Source organism: Equus caballus, chromosome 3, assembly GCF_041296265.1.
Source record: "Equus caballus isolate H_3958 breed thoroughbred chromosome 3, TB-T2T, whole genome shotgun sequence".
Classification (NCBI taxonomy): domain Eukaryota; kingdom Metazoa; phylum Chordata; class Mammalia; order Perissodactyla; family Equidae; genus Equus; species Equus caballus.
This window is the reverse complement of record NC_091686.1, coordinates 19,823,203-19,839,985: the sequence shown is the minus strand read 5'-3', so window position 1 is coordinate 19,839,985 and position 16,783 is coordinate 19,823,203. Positions and strand designations below refer to the sequence as shown.

Here is a 16,783-nt window from a genome sequence, read left to right as displayed (position 1 = left end):
AAGGTTTTTAAAAAAGTCAACATCCAACCTCAAAATCTGGCTTCCACACAGAGATGACAAGAGCTATCCCTAAGAGCCAAACCTGCATTTGGCCAAGTCTTCTTTGCAGCCATAGCCAGGTCAATGCCCTCACAGAAAGTCAGCCAAGGCTGACCATTATGCAACTGCAGGACTTGAGTAAAACCCTCCACCACTGCATCTGTCTGCCAGGGGGAGGCAGAAAAACAGCCAGCTAAGTTTCCCAGTCAACTTCCAGGTCGACCAAGGGGAAAACAAGGGAGCAAATGAAAGAACAAATTATGTCTCATGGAACAGAAAAACGCCAGGTAGGGCAACCACAACCCACCAGGCCCTTTCCCAGGACAAGTGGTTTCAGGAAGGGCAGGCTACAATGACAAAAGTCACCGAACAACTGTGGCCCACTACCCTTCGTAACCATATTCTTATTTAGACACCACTCTGGAAACATCTCCAGCCCAGCAGCTCCCCAAGGAGCACAGGCACCAAGACCATGGTGCTGAACCGTCCCGTTAACGACAGCCTTCCCACTCCACTCCCCCAGAGCTTTTGCCTTTGTCAACTCTTAGAATTCTCTCTTGGAACAACCTCAGATCTGCCTCCCATTTAGGCAAGGAGGTCCCACATCAAGAAACAGGGTCTCTGTTGTCCATCTCTGGAATTCGAACCTCCCAATTTTGGGGAAGAAAGCAAGCAGAGGAGACAGAATTACCATTACTACTACTATTGGTATTTATACAGGTCTTACTGTGTCAGTTCCTGATTTAGCTCATTTAATCTCAAAACAATATTTTACAGATAAGGAAACAGAAGCACAGGGAAGTTAAGCGACTGTCCAATGTCCCACAGCTGGTGGAATCAGGAGTCAAACCCAGGTCGTCTGACTCGAGAGTCTACGTGTTCTTACCTACTTCTCTATACGACACATTTGTAATCACCAAAAACAGCCTTGCTCTAAATAGAAGGCTTTATGAAACGTGACTGAAATATTCTATATATCAGCTATGCCATTGTTATCCTAGAAGATTTGCTTTGCTAAGAAAAAGCAGCCCCCTGCCCTATTACAATCCACATTTTCCATCAGATTCAGATCCAATGTGCCTCACTACTCAACCCAGCTGGTGTCAGCAAGAGCAGTAGGGGCTGCAGCCACTGCCAAAATGACACAAGCCCTGGCAAACACAGAAATCATCCTCCTGGATCACTCTGGGCTCACAGAGAAAATCACAACAGCAATTACAAACAATGAGCAGAACACAGCAAAACGCACGGCATGGCAAATTGGCTCGACACTAAAAAACTGACAGCCTCTACTACAGCTAAACCATCCACCCTATGAACCAAGGCCCCTAGATATGTACACACTCAATAGAAATGCATGTATGTGTCCTCTAAAATACACACATAAGAATGCTCATAGCAACTTTGCTCACTATACCCAAAAACTGGGAACATCCCAAATGTCCACCAACAGCCGAATGAACAAATGAATTGTAGTATATTCATATAATAGGATACCACACCCCCCCCAAATCTATTATTACATGCAAAAGCATGGATGAATCTCACAGATATGATGATGGGCCAGGCATAAGACAACATACTATATGATTTCATTGACACGAAATTCAAGAAAAGGCAAAACTAATCAATAGTGAAAGAAGTCAGAATAGTGGTTTATCTCAGGGTGGGGCAAGGAGATACTGACTGGAAAGGACACAGGGAACCTTCTGGGGCCCCGGAAATGTTCTCTATCTTGATCGGAGTGGTGATTACACAGATGTGGACATATGTAAATATTCATTAAGCTGTATCACTTAAGGTTTGTGCACTTTCCTTTGAAAGAAAAAAATCTGAATGCCCAAAGAAAGAAAAATCAAAGGCAAGTTCAAGCAAGAATGTTTTCATCATTAAACAAGAAAGGAAAATAAATGCACTAAGCTTTCAACTCAAAAAGCTATAAATGACTGACTGATTGAATGAATAAATAAATAAAACAGATCTAAGGACAAATTGTTTAAAAAAGTTAATAAAGTAAAAAACGGAAATTAATATTAGAAAACATGGTATAATTGATAAATAAGTCCAAGAAGTTGTCCTGTGGAAAATAAATTAAAAATCAAAAGCTAAAATAAAAATATTTATGATAGTCAAGAAAAAATTTTAGAAAAAACATACATAGCAAAAATTCTAAATGAGAAAGACTAGAAACATTTTTTTAAATGAGAATGCTATTTAAAATCTTTATACTACAAAATTTGAAAAATCTCCTGAAACAATTTTCTCAGAAAATACCAATTAACAAAACTGATGCAAGATGAATCAGAAAAGCTGAACAAACCAATCACTATGGGGGGAAAAAACTAAAAAAGTCACCAAAGAATTATTTCAAAGCAAGCAGCCAGACCCAGTTGGTTTTATGGGTGAGCTCTTTCCTGCACTCAGGGAACAGATAACTCCCATGTTATAGAGTCTGTTCCCCAAACTGGAAAGTGCTTCGATTTACTTTATAAAATTAGCTTAGCCTCAATTCCAAAGATGACAAAAATAGTACAAAACAACAGACAAATGTCCCTTATGAATATAGATGGAAAACCCTCAAATAAAATATTACAAGGAATTCTAACAAAATTTTCAAGGAACAATCTAACATGAGCATTAGGTATATTCTAGAAATTCTAAGATTGTTACTATTAGGAAATAAATATAATAAATTGAAAGAAGAAAAATCATTTAATTATTTGATGGTTGCTTAAAATATATTTGATAAAAATTCAACCTCCTTACTGATTTTTTTTAAAAACAACAATGATTAATAAACCAAGAAGACAGGTTATTAAAAACCAACTTTAGGGCTGGCCCCGTGGCCGAGTGGTTAAGTTCGCGCGCTCCACTGCAGGCGGCCCAGTGTTTCGTCGGTTCGAAACCTGGGCGCGGACATGGCACTGCTCGTCAGACCACGCTGAGGCAGCGTCCCACATGCCACAACTAGAGGAACCCACAACGAAGAATACACAACTATGTACCGGGGGGCTTTGGGGAGAAAAAGGAAAAAATAAAATCTTTAAAAAAAAAAACCAACTTTACACTTAGAGAAGAATCACCAGAAGCCTGTCTATTAGACAGGGCAGGATGCCCACTTCATCACCACTAACACAGGAAGTTGTATGCAAACCAACTAACGAGAAAAAGAAGCATAATTAGCTCCTAATATGAGCAAAATTATCGATCTGAGAAACCACATAAATATCTACCAAGAAAACCTGAAAGAATCTATTGAAAAACCTATACTAAGAATTCAGCGGATGGAAACTAGATCTTTGGTGGTGAACACAATGCGGTCTATACAGAAGCGAAATATAATAATGTACACTTGAAATTTATATAATGTTATAAACCAAAAATAAAAAGAATCAGCAACTGACTGATTATAAAAGAAAATGCAGAAACTAATAGTCATATACCAACAACACCAAGTTAGAAAATATAATAGGAAAAGGGTCTACTGAAAATAATATCAAAACTATTTTAAAATTTAAAAGAATCTATCTAAAGATAACTTCAAAATGATTTGAATGAATTTAGAGACATTCCATGTTCCTGGTTAGGAAAAATCAGTATGGAAATTCCCCATAAAGGAACTTTACATATGACAAGATTCCAATAAAATCTCAAAGGATTGAGGGGACGAGAGTAGGAAGAGAGGAGAACCTCACAAAATAATTTCCAAATTCACATGCTGATGTCATATATGCAAAGAAAAGAAGGAGGAAGATTTTGCATGGAAGAGAAACTTGAACTGTCAGATATTAAAACATACTGTAATGTTACAAAGCTAAGAGAGAGTGATTTTAAAAGGTTAACAAAACAACAGATGAAATGGAAAGTCCCCCAACAGGCCGAAGTATACATATGTTTTTAATATGTCCTGAAGGTAGCAACTTAAATCATTGGGGATATAGAGGGATTATTCAATAAGTAGTGCTAAAGCAATCAGGAAAATTAAATTAGTTCCCTATTCACCCTGTACACAAAAACAAATTTGCTTGGATGAAGAATTAAATGTGAAAAATAAAATCACAATGAACTAAGAAAAAACAGAGGTGACCATTTATCTGATCTCAGAATAGGGAAAGCCTTTCAAGGTATAAAAGAAAAAGATCGAAAGTATACAGGGTGACAGATTTGCCCACAAAAAGTTAAAACATCTGTTTGGAAAAAAGGAAAAAAAGCCTATAAAATTAAAATGCAAATGAAAAACTGGAAAAACATTTACAAATTATAAGACAAAGAATAACAGCCTTAACATCTAAGAAGCTCTATCAAAACCAAGAGAAAAATGTACACTTCAATATAAAAATGAGCAAAGAACAATAACTAGGCAATAAACACACTTGAAAAACATTCAGTCTCCTTCAATAAATCACAGCATAAAAAAAGGTGAGGCGGAACTGGGGGGACTTTAGAGATAGAACAACCAGATGCAATGAGTGGACCCTGTCCGAATCCAGGTTCAAGCCTCTGAGACAAATGGTGAAACTGAATATGAACTGAGTATTAAGTGATAATAAAGAATTCATGTTATTATTGCTAGGTGTGCTAATGGTAATGGTAATTCTGTAAGAAAATGTCCCTTTTTTACCAGATGCATGCTGAAGAATCTAGGATAAAATGTTGAGACATCTGTAATTTACTTTCTTTTTCTTTTTTTTTCTTTTTCCTCCCCAAAGCCCTAGTACATAGGTGTATATCCTAGTTGTAAACCCTTCTAGATCTTCCATGTGTGACACTGCCAAAGCATGGCTTGATGAGTGGTGTGTAGGTCTGCGCCCAGGATGCGAACCGGTGAACCCTGGGCCACGAAGTGGAGTGCACAAACTTAACCACTATGCCACTGCACCAGCCCCTGTAATTTACTTTAAAATACTACAGCCAAAAAAGAAATAGATGAAGCAAGTCTGGCATAATGTTAATTATCAAATGGGCAAATATATACATATATTTTTTTAGAAGTAAATTCAATAAATGCCAAGGTGCAACAGAAACCAGCAATCTCAGCCACTGTTGACGGGACATTAAATGAGTCAAACTTTTCTGGAGGGTAATCTGATAATATGTGTCAAAAACCTTGAAAAATGTTTAAACTCAGCAAGGGCATATTCAATAATTTATCGTTAAGTAAATTTCAACAAAGGATACAAGGATATTTACTTAAGCTTACCGTAGTATTATTGGAGACTGTGAAATACTGAAAACTACCCAAATGTTTAACCTTAAAAGTTTTTCACATAGCCATCTGCCAAGCAATTATCAACAACTGAATTTTGGAAGCATAATTAAAGCTATATTGATATATTTTATGGTACAGCAGCTATGGAAAACAGTGTGGCAGTTCCTCAAAAACTTAAAAACAGAATTACCATATGACCCAGCAATTCTCCTTCTGGGTGTACATCCACAAGAGCTGAGAGCAGGGACTCGAAGGGGTATTTGTAGCCCTGTGTTCACAACAGGCAAAAAGCAGAAGCAACCCAAGCGCTGCTGGCTGATGAATGGATAAACAAAATGTGGTCCTGTATCCATACAATGGAATGTTACTCAGCCTTTAAAAAGGAGATTCTGATACATGCTACGACATGAATGGGCCTTGAAGACATCATGCTGAGTGACATAAGCCAGACATAGAAGGGCTAATACTGTGTGATTCCACCCTCGTGAGGCACTAAAGTAGTCAGATTCATCGAGATGGAAAAGAGAATGGTGAGGGGTTGAGGGAAGGAGGGAGGGAGTGGGGAGCTGCTGTTTAATGGGGGCAGAGTTTGAGTTTGAGAAGATGAAAAAGTTCTGAAGACGGATGGTGGTGATGGTTGCACAACAACATGAATGTATTTAATGCCATCAATTTGAATACTTAAAAAAAATGTTTAAGATGGTAAATTTGATGTTATATATATTTTATCACAATTATAAATAAATATTGATACATTTTAAAGACAAAAAGGCATGTTGCGAAATACTATGTTTGTGTATGATCTCAATTGTTTCATTGACATCTTCAATATTAATATATATTTGCACGCAGGAAAAAAAGCTCAGAACGGTATACATCAGGGCCAGCCCCAGTGGCCTAGTGGTTAAGTTCAGTGTGCTCTGCTTGGGCAGCCCAGGTTCGGTTCCCAGGCACAGATCTACACCATTCGTCTGTCAGTGGCCATGCTGTGGTGGCAGCACACATACAAAAAGAGGAAGATTGGCAACAGATGTTAACTCAGGGTGAATCTTCCTCAGCAAAAACAAAAAAGAAAAAAAAAGAAAGGTATATATCAAAATGTTAACAATAATTATCATTAGGTGCTGTGCTTACAGGAGAATTTTAGTGTCTTTGTGCATCTGTGTGCTTTTCTGTAACTTATAATTTTTCTACGATTAACTTTATGATCAAAAGCAAAGTATAATGACGGGGCAAATGAAGAAGAAACAAAAAGGACACCGATGTTGGCAGCTGATCCTAATGTGAGGATGCCCACGAGGATATTTCCAAATGACATAATAAATATCATCCTCCTTAAGAATCAGATCATAAAAGGCAGGCTAGAGTTTGGGGAAAAAAGACCGACTCAGAAGACAGAGCATGAGGCAGTTCCCTGCAGAATTAAAATAGAGGCACATCCCTGGTTTTAAACAATTCCCAAAACCAGAGTGGCTTCACCACATCTCTGTGTGCCCAGAAGAAAGGACAAGACCAGGGGACTCTCAATACCACCCATCTGAAAGGACAGGCTTGAACCAATGCAGCACTCTCCCTGGGACGCAACACTCCCACCCCTACATCTCTCTCAAGCTAAATCCACGTACAGAAAATATTTTCTAGACAGCAGATATCAAGAGAAAAAGGAGCCTTTCTTTCTGTGGCAGTCCCTAACCACATATGGTCCTGCTCTGAATAGAGGCTTTATGAGGGAGGGTCCAGATACCACAGCCACGGTTATGCCATTGACCACAAACAGCAATAAATAGACATCAGGATTTAGATTTCCCTGCAGCAGAGGCACCCTAAATACTCATGACAGAGCTTCCATCACATTCCAACATCCAGTAAATGTTTATTGAACGCCTACTAAGCAAAGGGCACTATTTGCAACACCATCCCACACAGACACAGAGACACACACACACACACACACACGCAGCTCCTTTGTTCCGCTCAAGGGCTCAGACCAGGAAAGTAATGATTCAGGCTGGAGGTATCTGACCGTTTGATTCTACATGTCACGCTGGATCAGGAAAAGAGGGGCAGAGGCAGAGGGAAAGTATTCGTCCTGAGTAAGGATCAACCAGACACATCACTGCATTCACCACCAGAGCCCTGGACGAAGGGGATTGAATTCCACAATGGAGGCAGAGAGGAGCTCTCAGCCTTCCTAAACCTCCACGGACGGCATCCCTGAGGGGCAGGGTCATTGCAGCCCCCGGTCCTGGAGGAAACGGCATCACCAGGTCTATCCATGCTGGTTAACAGAAATCCACGCCTTCAAATTCTTCTCCCCACCCCTACAAACGATCCACGTCAGCTACCACTTCATCATACGTACTTTTGCCCCCATTGTTCTTCAGGACATTGGAGAGGTTGACAGAGGCGGTGCCTAGCAGTTCATTTCTCAAGGTATGGCAGCTCCAGACCTTCAGATCTAAATGACTCTGGGCCGTAACGTTCCTGGAAAACAAACACTTGATTCATCATATCCAAGCAGATCAGTCGTTCCTATAACTTATAAGAAAACAAGCTATTCTGCTGACATCTTGGAGTGGGGAAAAATCCCAAACAGGAAGATACTCACATCTACCCTTTCCCCGACAAGGCTGACGCTGTAACCATCTAGCTAATAATGAACGCTCTGTGAGCTCAGTGATGTAGAAACACCTGAAGAGAGGTGCCTCGGGTACCAAAGCAGAAGAGTTAGAGGCTTTGCGGGAAACCTGATCTCCCACAGCCCCCTTGGAGCGCCTTCTCTCCCCCATGTTGCTGCACTCAAAGAGAAGGGACTTTCTCTTACAAAATGATGATCTCATTCCAGAGAAGCTCGGAGCTCCCAATTCGCTTCCCAGTCTTCTTCGTCTCACTGGGGAGTCCATCCACAGCCACTTCCACAAACGAGTTAATTCGAGGTTGACGATTATGCACCTTGGGCTTTGCTGACACCACTGGACGGGAAAGAAAGAAAAAGTCAAGGATGAGTCAGAGGGTTCCCAGACGCCCCCCTGTGGCAGATGTTCTTGCTCCTTTTTGCTACTTCTTTTAAAATACAAATGTTTTTCCTGATCTAAAAACAACTTATTTTTTAAAAATGTGAGGATACAAAAAAACATGAAGCATAGGAAAAAAAATCACTCTTAACCTGAAAACACTGGGATAATTATTGTTAAGATGTTGGTAAATCCAGATTTTCCAGACTCTCATCTTTTATGTTCCCAATTCTTCAAAAATTCTTCTCCCGCCTAATCAATTCTAAATGCCTGCAATATAAGCCCCTTGTGTAGACATGCCATAATTCAGTTACCTGTTCTTTCACGAGGAGATTGCTTCCAGTTTTTTGCTCTGGGAAAATTACCACAAACGTAGATATTTACATGTATTTCTAAGTAGAATATGAACCTTTTTTTTTTTAATTGGCCCTGAACTAACATCTGTTGCCAATCTTTTTTTCCTTCTTCTTTTCCCCAAAGCCCCTACGTAGTTGTATATTCTAGTTGTAGGTCCCTCTAGTTGTACTACATGGAGCACCACCGCAGCGTGGCTTGATGAGCGGTGCGAGATCCATGCCCAGGATCCGAACCGGCGAAACTCCGGGCCGCCGAAGTGGGGCACACAAACTTAACCACTCGGCCACGGGGGCCAGGCCCCAGGATATGAACATTTTTTAAACTTCTTATAACTGCTTAATCTGTTCCAAAAGGGTAAACCCATACAGACACCCACCAGTGCTACAGGAATATATCCATTTCACCAAACACTGCATTGCAATGAGTACTATGTTTTTCACTTTTTTCAAATCACATAGTTAAAAAAAAATACTACAAAGATAATAGCTAGATTGAGTGAGCACTTATTACAGACACTATGCTATGCACAAATTATCTAACTGAATCCTCACAACAAACCCAGGAGGCAAGGAATACGTCATCACTGCGTTCTACCCAGGAGGAAACTGGCTTGGGGAAGCTAGGTCATTGCCCCAGGCTACATAGCCAGGGAGCTTCGAGCCAGGATGTGCACCCGGGCAGCCTGCCTCCACAGCATGCTGTATGTCATTACCAGACTTTGCTTATTTGTTCTAATGCTTTTCTTCAATTACTAGTGAGGGTGAATATTTTTTCCATGTGCTTGTTAACCACCTGCATTTCCTCTTCTGTTCATATCCTTCATGTGGCAGCATTTCTGATGTTCATTTGGCACCAGCAAACTAGGAACTCAGAGCACAAGCTAAGCAAGCATATGCCCAGGGCTAGAGAAGCATCGCTTACAGCACATATTAGCCATGGTGCAAATTTCAGGTCGCTAGGACAAAACACATCGAGATGTCTTTTATCCTATGCCCCAAATTGGAGCACATGACTGGCATTCCTTACCCGTGATGACAAGACTGTCCGAGCCTGAGCACCCCTCTGTCAAGAGTTAGCAAACCTTTCCCTCTCAGACCTTTCTGAGAGGTGACAGTCCTATACAGGTTCACAGCTTGGCAAAGGGCAAATCCACATCCGGATTGTTTTTAGCAACTCCTGTCTTCTCCACGCCCAAAAGAACAGTAGGGAGAAAGTCAAAGAACAACAACAACAACAACAATAGTTGTGGCTAAGATTCAGAAGCAATGAGGGATGGTAATAGGAAAAAAGGTGGCAGTGCTGGGACAAGTGGCCCAGAGTAGAAAAATGAAACTTCAAATAGACCAAGGTTAACTGAGGCCACCTGGTGGTGTGAGAGTAGCTCTACATGCAGACCCTTAACTAAAAAAAAAAAAAAAAAAATAGAGCCTAGTTATAATCAGAGTGCATCATTTTGAGCTAGACAGTTTCTTTAAAATCAACCAGTTCAAATCCTTCTTTAATAATTGGGCCAGCTAAGATCCAGATGAAATAACATCCAAAATCACGGAGCTGGTCAGAGGCAGAGCTAAGCCTGGAACCAAGTCTCCCGGCTCCCAGGCCGTCTTTGAACTTGAGCCCATTCTCTGCCATGATATTTCCTTTTTATCCTCTAGCTTTTTTCCCTAGGCTTTTTTTCTTTTTTCTTTCCTCATTCTGACATAAGTTCAGAAAAGTTTTTAGAAAAGTTCTAAGAATAATACAAAGAATTCCTATAAACCCTTCATGCAGTCACCAAAGAATAACTTTCTACTCTATTTGCTTTATTATTCTCTCTCCCCGACTCTCTCTCATCTACATACTCATTTTTTCCTGAAACTCTGCGAGTGAGCTGTAGACACTGTGCCCTTTTACTCCTAAATACTTCAGTGTATATTTCTAAGAACAAAGGCATTTTCTATCATAACCATAGTATAATTATCAAAATCAGGAAATTTAACATTCTTTAATACTATTATCTAATATACAGACCTTATTCAAATTTTGCCAATTGTCTTATCAATGTCCACTATAGCAAAAGAGAAAAGAACATTTTCTTCTGGCCCAGGATCTAATCTAGGATCACACGTTGCAGTTAGTAGTCTTAACTTTGAGGTTTCCAATTTACAGAAAAGTTGAAAGAACAAAACAATAAATAATTGTATACTCTTCACCAATTGACAGCATTTTGCCACATTTGCTTTTCTTCTATCTATGTGTGTGTTTATATCAGTGCTATTCAAGAGAACTTCTGTGATAATGAAAATGTTCTACACCAATGCTGTCCAATGCATTGCCATGAGATACATATGGCTATTGAGTACTTGAAACATGGCTAGTGCCACTGAGGATTTGAATTTTAAATTGTATTAATTTTAATCTTAATGTAAATATTTCTTTGTGGCTATGGTGGCTACCCTATTGGACAGCACAGGATATAAATATATGCTATCTATGTTTACACGTGTGTGTATGTGTGGATCCACACACCTTTTTTTGGTAAATCATTTGAAAATAAATTATAGACATCATAACTTTCCCTAAATACTTTCAGAATGCAACTCCTAAGAATAAGGACATTCTCCCACCATTATTATACTGCACTACCATTATTATACCAAAAAGAATTTAGTCATTCCCTCTATCATTTGCTATCCATTCCATATTCAAATTTCTCCGACTGTTTCAAACATATCTCCATAGCTGTTTTTCTCTCAATCAAGGATCCAACCAAAATGAACAAATTTCATTTGGTTGTTATCTCCTTAATCTTTTAAAATCTAGAATGCTCTCCTTTCTTCTCCCATGATGATTTTTTTTTTTTTTTTTGGAGGAAGATTAGCCCTGAGCTAACTGCTGCCAATCCTCCTCTTTTTGCTGAGGAAGACTGGCCCTGAGCTAACATCTGTGCCCATCTTCCTCTACTTTATATGTGGGACACCTACCACAGCATGGCTTGCCAAGCAGTGCCATGTCCACACCCGGGATTCGAACCAGCAAACCCCGGGACGCTGAAGCAGAATCTGCGCACTTAACCGCTGTGCCACTGGGCCGGCCCCCACTGTATGCTTCTTATTGTACACAACAGATTGTCTTCCTATTGGGGATGCTAATTTCATCCCTTGGTTAATATGGGGTCTGCCAGGTCTCTCCTCTGTAAAGACATACTTTCTTCTCTGCAATTTATAATTAATCAGTGGGGTGATATTTTGAATGTTTCTTGTTCTTAAAAGAGAAGCCAAAATAAAGGTCTCAAGTTTATGTATAAAGTTTATTTACTGTTTGATGAACTATAAATGCCAGTTTCTTATACATGGAGTCATATCTTCACATAGGAGTCAACTTTTAAAGTCAATAATTAGAAGCAAAAATCACATATGGCCAAAATTATACCATTGGAATAATATTGTCTTTCAATAGGTTCCAAATAGCCAGTTTTTTGCTTTCTTGTGCTGTTTTTCAATGTTTCTTGAGTTAAATATCATACAAAATAGCTGGCTTATGTTTAAGGGCCTTGATGTATTTAAAAAACGTATCTTGAGACTCTAGGATTGCTCTACAGAGAGGCACAAGGGAACCGAGGCAAAGAGAGGGAACAGCATAGTAACATCTCCCAAATTACTCTACAGGCTCTACCTATGAAACACACCAGAGGAAGAACCACCCGCACTATTTAAAGTGTTGTTTCTCTCTTTCTCTTCCTGCCCCACCATTTTCCTGGATCGTATATGGAATCCCTAGAGGTTAAACGCACATATAAAGAGATGCACCTGTATTATCAAGCTAGCCCTTTCCACGCTAGTAAGAAAATCCACACTGAGGAAAGGCAACAGAGGAATCTCTAGAAGTTAATGTGTGTTCCTGAATAACTTGACCCCAAAACAGAAACCTCAGGCTGTCACCAGGTTCCATGGGCGGGCTTCTGTTTTGACCTAGGCTTGCTAATTGTTAGATAAGGTAGTAAAGGCTGTAGTTCCAAGTTCAAAACCCTATCAGTTCACTCTAATCCTTCTTCCTCCTCAAAAGGGCTGGAATAGCCAGGAGACGTCAAGAAAAATAATTAAAATGTTTCAAGACTCTAAAAAAAAAAAAATCAAGGGGCCGGCCCTGTGGCCAAGGGGTTAAGTTTGCGCGCTCTGCTTCAGTGGCCCAGGGTTTCACTGGTTCAAATCCTGGGCGCAGACATGGCACCGCTCATCAGGCCATGCTGAGGAGGCATCCCACATGCCACAACTAGAAGGCCTCACAACTAAAAATACACAACTATGTACCGGGGGACTTTGGGGCGAAAAAGGAAAAATCAAATCTTAAAAAAAGTAATAAAATCTTAAGAAAAATCAGTAACTCAATAAGAAATAGGCAAAGAATATGAACAGGCAATCCACAGAAAAAGAAACACAAATTTCCCTTAAGCATATGCTAAGATGCTAAACACCATTATTATTAAAGAAATATAAAATAAAACTATGCTGAGAAAACAATTTTTTATGAATCAGAGTGGAAAAGATAAAAGAAAGTCTGACAACACATTGTGTTGGTAAAGATGTGGGGAAACAGACACTCAGACACTGCTAGAAAAGTATTCCTTCCAAGGAAGGTGACCTGGTTCTCAAAATTGCAAAAATACATCCCCTTTGATGCATCTTGGAAGGGACACACAAGAAATTAACAATCCTGGTTTCCTCCAAGTGGAGGCACTGAGGGGATGGAGGAAAGAAAGAATTTTAAAGTATGTGAATGTATTTTATAAATGAATAACATTTAGATTGCAAAAATAATAATGAAAACTACTGATAGATAAAATTTTGCCTCCAGATGACCCTGTTGAGAGGCCTGAACTCAGATTCTGGTCCCCCATGCCCAGGCATCTCTCAGTCCCATGACTCTTCTGCAGAACTAAAGTGACAAAGCAATATTCTTCCATTTAAGCAATATTTATTGAGGGCCCACTATGTGTCAGACACTGTTCTAGTTGTTGGGGGTATCAACAGTAACCAAAACAAAAACTCCTGTTATTGTGATGCTTATATTCTATTGAAGGAGACAGTCAATAAATGAAATAGATAAAAATATGTACTATGTTAAATAGTGACAAGGGCTGAGAAGAAAAATATAAAGTTGGGAGGGGGACAGACGTGAGGAAGTCAGGGAGGTGGGGAGATTTTACATGGGGAGATCGGGAAGACCTGGTTGAAGAGGGCGACCTTGGAATAAAGACCTAAAGAAAGTAAGGAAGCAAGCCAGGTAGATATCTGAGCCAAAAGCATTTCACTCAGAGGGAACAGCAAGTGCAAAGGCCCAGAGGTGGGAGTGTGCCTGGTACACTCAACAAACAGCAAGGAGGCCAATGTGGCTAGAGCAGCAGAAATGTGGGAGAGTAACAGGAGCTGAGAAATGGGGAGTCACAGCATGTGGGATCTTCAGCTTTTACTCTGAGTGAGATGGAGAGCCCTTGGCATTTGAGCAGAGGAGTGACAAGAGTTAGCTTACATTTTTTTCTTTAATTTTTAAATATTTCTTATTTATTAATTTTTTTATTTTACTCTATTTTTTGAAATTGAGTTCATAATAATTTACATCAATGTGAGATTTCAGTTGTACATTACTTCTTGACTGTCACCACATAAGTGCTCCCCTTCACCTCTAGTACCTACCCCCGACCCCCCTCCCCTGGTAACCACTGAGCTGTTTTTTCCGTCCAAGTGTTTGTTTATATTCCGCATATGAGTGAAATCATCTCGTGTTTGTCTTTCTCAGTCTGGCTTATTTCGCTTAGCATAATTCCCTCCAGCTCCTGCCATGTTGCTGTAAATGGGATGAATTTTTCTTTTTTTATGGCTGAGTAGTATTCCACTGTATGTGTGTGTGTGTGTATATATATATATATATATATATATATATATATACACACCACATCTTCTTTATCCAATCATCAGTCAATGGGCACTTAGATTGTTTCCATGTCTTGGCTATTGTGAATAGTGAGCTAGCTTACATTTTAATGACATCACTGGCAGCTGTGTGACCAACAGAATGAAGGAGGGCAAAGGGCAGAAGCAGGGAGGCCAGTTAGGGGCTATCGCCTTAATCCAGGGTGGAGATGATGGCAGTTTATGGGACGGTGGGGGTGGCGAGAAGTGGCTGAGCGTTGGATACATCTTGAAGACAGACACAACCAGATTTGCTGATTGGTTGAACACAGGATACAAGAAAGAAAAACCAGAAGCTCAGTTCCAGACACGTCACATTTTAGATGTTTACTAAATATTCAAGGGGAGGTGACAAGTGGGCTACTAATATATAAATCTGGAGTTCAGAGGAAAGGCCCCAGCTAGAGGTAGAAATTTGGCAGTGATCTTACATTGGCATTTAAAAGCCCAAGGTTGGATGAGATCACCTAAGGAATGAGTGTAGACAGAAAAGAGCCCTGAGAAGGAATGAAGGAATCACCATTTCAATTTGTGCCAAATGTTCATATTTTTCCTTTTTCAAGAATTTCAGCTCCAGTATGACAACCCTATGAGAATGAAAAGTTACACTCTTAAGCCATTTCACAAGATTAGGCTCTCCAGACCAAGGTGTGGTATAATCCCACCTCTTCCCCACAGACTGGGCTAGAACTCAACTGACAAACACTTCTCACTGTGCCACTCACCTTTCAAAGTGAGCTGAGACTTCTCAAAAGGCAGGGCCACTCCTGCCCGGCTGGAGCTGGCAGATGCCATGTCATCACCAGGAAACTGCAAGACAAACACAGCAGTAGGTTTAGAGACTATCTGGTAACAGATTGAGGAGCTAGACCCAATTTTAACGCAGTATTGCACCGCATAACAACATTTTGGTCAATGACAAATTGCATATACAAGGGTGATCCCATAAGATTAGTACCATATAGCCTAGGGATGTAGTAGGTTATACCATCTAGCTTTGTGTAAGCACACTCTATGATGCTCGAAAAACGATGAAATCACCCAACCATGCATTTCACAGAATGTATCCCTGTTGTTAAGTAATGCATGACTGTATTTGAGTTTAAAGAGACAGAAGCAGGAAAATATAAACATCCAACAACCATCGCCATGCTACTTTCAGCACAGTGGTGTTATCTGTCTTGTAATAACTATTGAAGCTGGATAGGTCTTGGACAGCCTAAGAAAGACATAGCATTGTTATATCAAAGTCTGAAGGAGGGAGAGCCTAATATAACATTTCCAAAAAGAAAGTCAATAGTTGAACAATAAGAAAATAAAAAAATTCAAGCCAGCCCTGATGGCCTAGTGGTTAAAATTCGGCAAACTCCACTTCAGTGGCCTGAGGGTCCAGTTCCCAGGCGTGGAACCACACCACTTGTCTGTAAGTAGCCATGCTGTGGTGGTGGCTCACACAGAAGAATTAGAAGCATTCACAACCAAAATTACAATTATGTACTAAGGCTTTGGGGAAGAAAAATAAAGAGAGGAAGATTGGCAACAAATGTTAGCTCAGAGTGAATCATTCCCAGCAAAAATAAACCCAATTTTTTAAGTGGACAAAAGATCTGAATAAACATTTCTCCAAAGAAGATATAGAAATGGCCAATAAGCTCATGAAAAGATGCTCAACATCATTAGCCATCAGGCATCCCTGTCACTCCATCTTGGCTAGAAGCAGAAGTCTATCTTGCACTTTGAACAGATCTTTGCTCATATGACTTTGTAACATCATCATTTGTCATCTGGAAAATACTAGTTCATTGAGTTTTGTAGATATTCTGAACGTTAACACATTTCGTTATACTATAATATCAAAAAAATCACACTTCTGAAAATCACCACTAATCTTATCAGACAAGTCTGGTGTATTGGGAAGCTGTCAAGCTCTTGGTGGTAGATCTAAGTGTTTCAAAACTCTAAATTTCACTTAAAAACTCATATTTTATCATTGGTAACAAACTCTGTCAGTTGTTCTCCTTGAAGTGACAGGCTCACTTCATTCATTTTCAAGAAAAAACTGCCAAATACTCAAATCTAGTAACCTTAGTTTGTCTGTTAGTTTCTTTAGCTAAAATGGTATTTCAAGAAAAAAGCAACTAATTCCACTCTCAATTCAAACAATCATACAAGTGCTTTTTCTCAACACAACCATTATATTCAGTATGCAGCAGAAG

At 39.7% G+C, this 16,783-nt stretch overlaps 1 protein-coding gene across 6 annotated transcripts in view; it reads right to left on the bottom strand.

Moving 5' to 3' along the window:
- Positions 1 to 16,783, bottom strand: part of WWP2 (WW domain containing E3 ubiquitin protein ligase 2) — a 138,126-nt gene that overhangs the window by 99,490 nt on the left and 21,853 nt on the right. For all 6 annotated transcript variants that reach the window (XM_070261753.1, XM_070261755.1, XM_070261754.1 and 3 more), the window contains 3 exon segments: positions 15,293 to 15,377; positions 8,073 to 8,220; positions 7,611 to 7,732 (listed from right to left, as the gene is read on the bottom strand). In XM_070261753.1, the coding sequence (XP_070117854.1) occupies positions 7,611 to 7,732; positions 8,073 to 8,220; positions 15,293 to 15,362 (340 nt within the window). In that variant the 5' untranslated portion in view covers positions 15,363 to 15,377.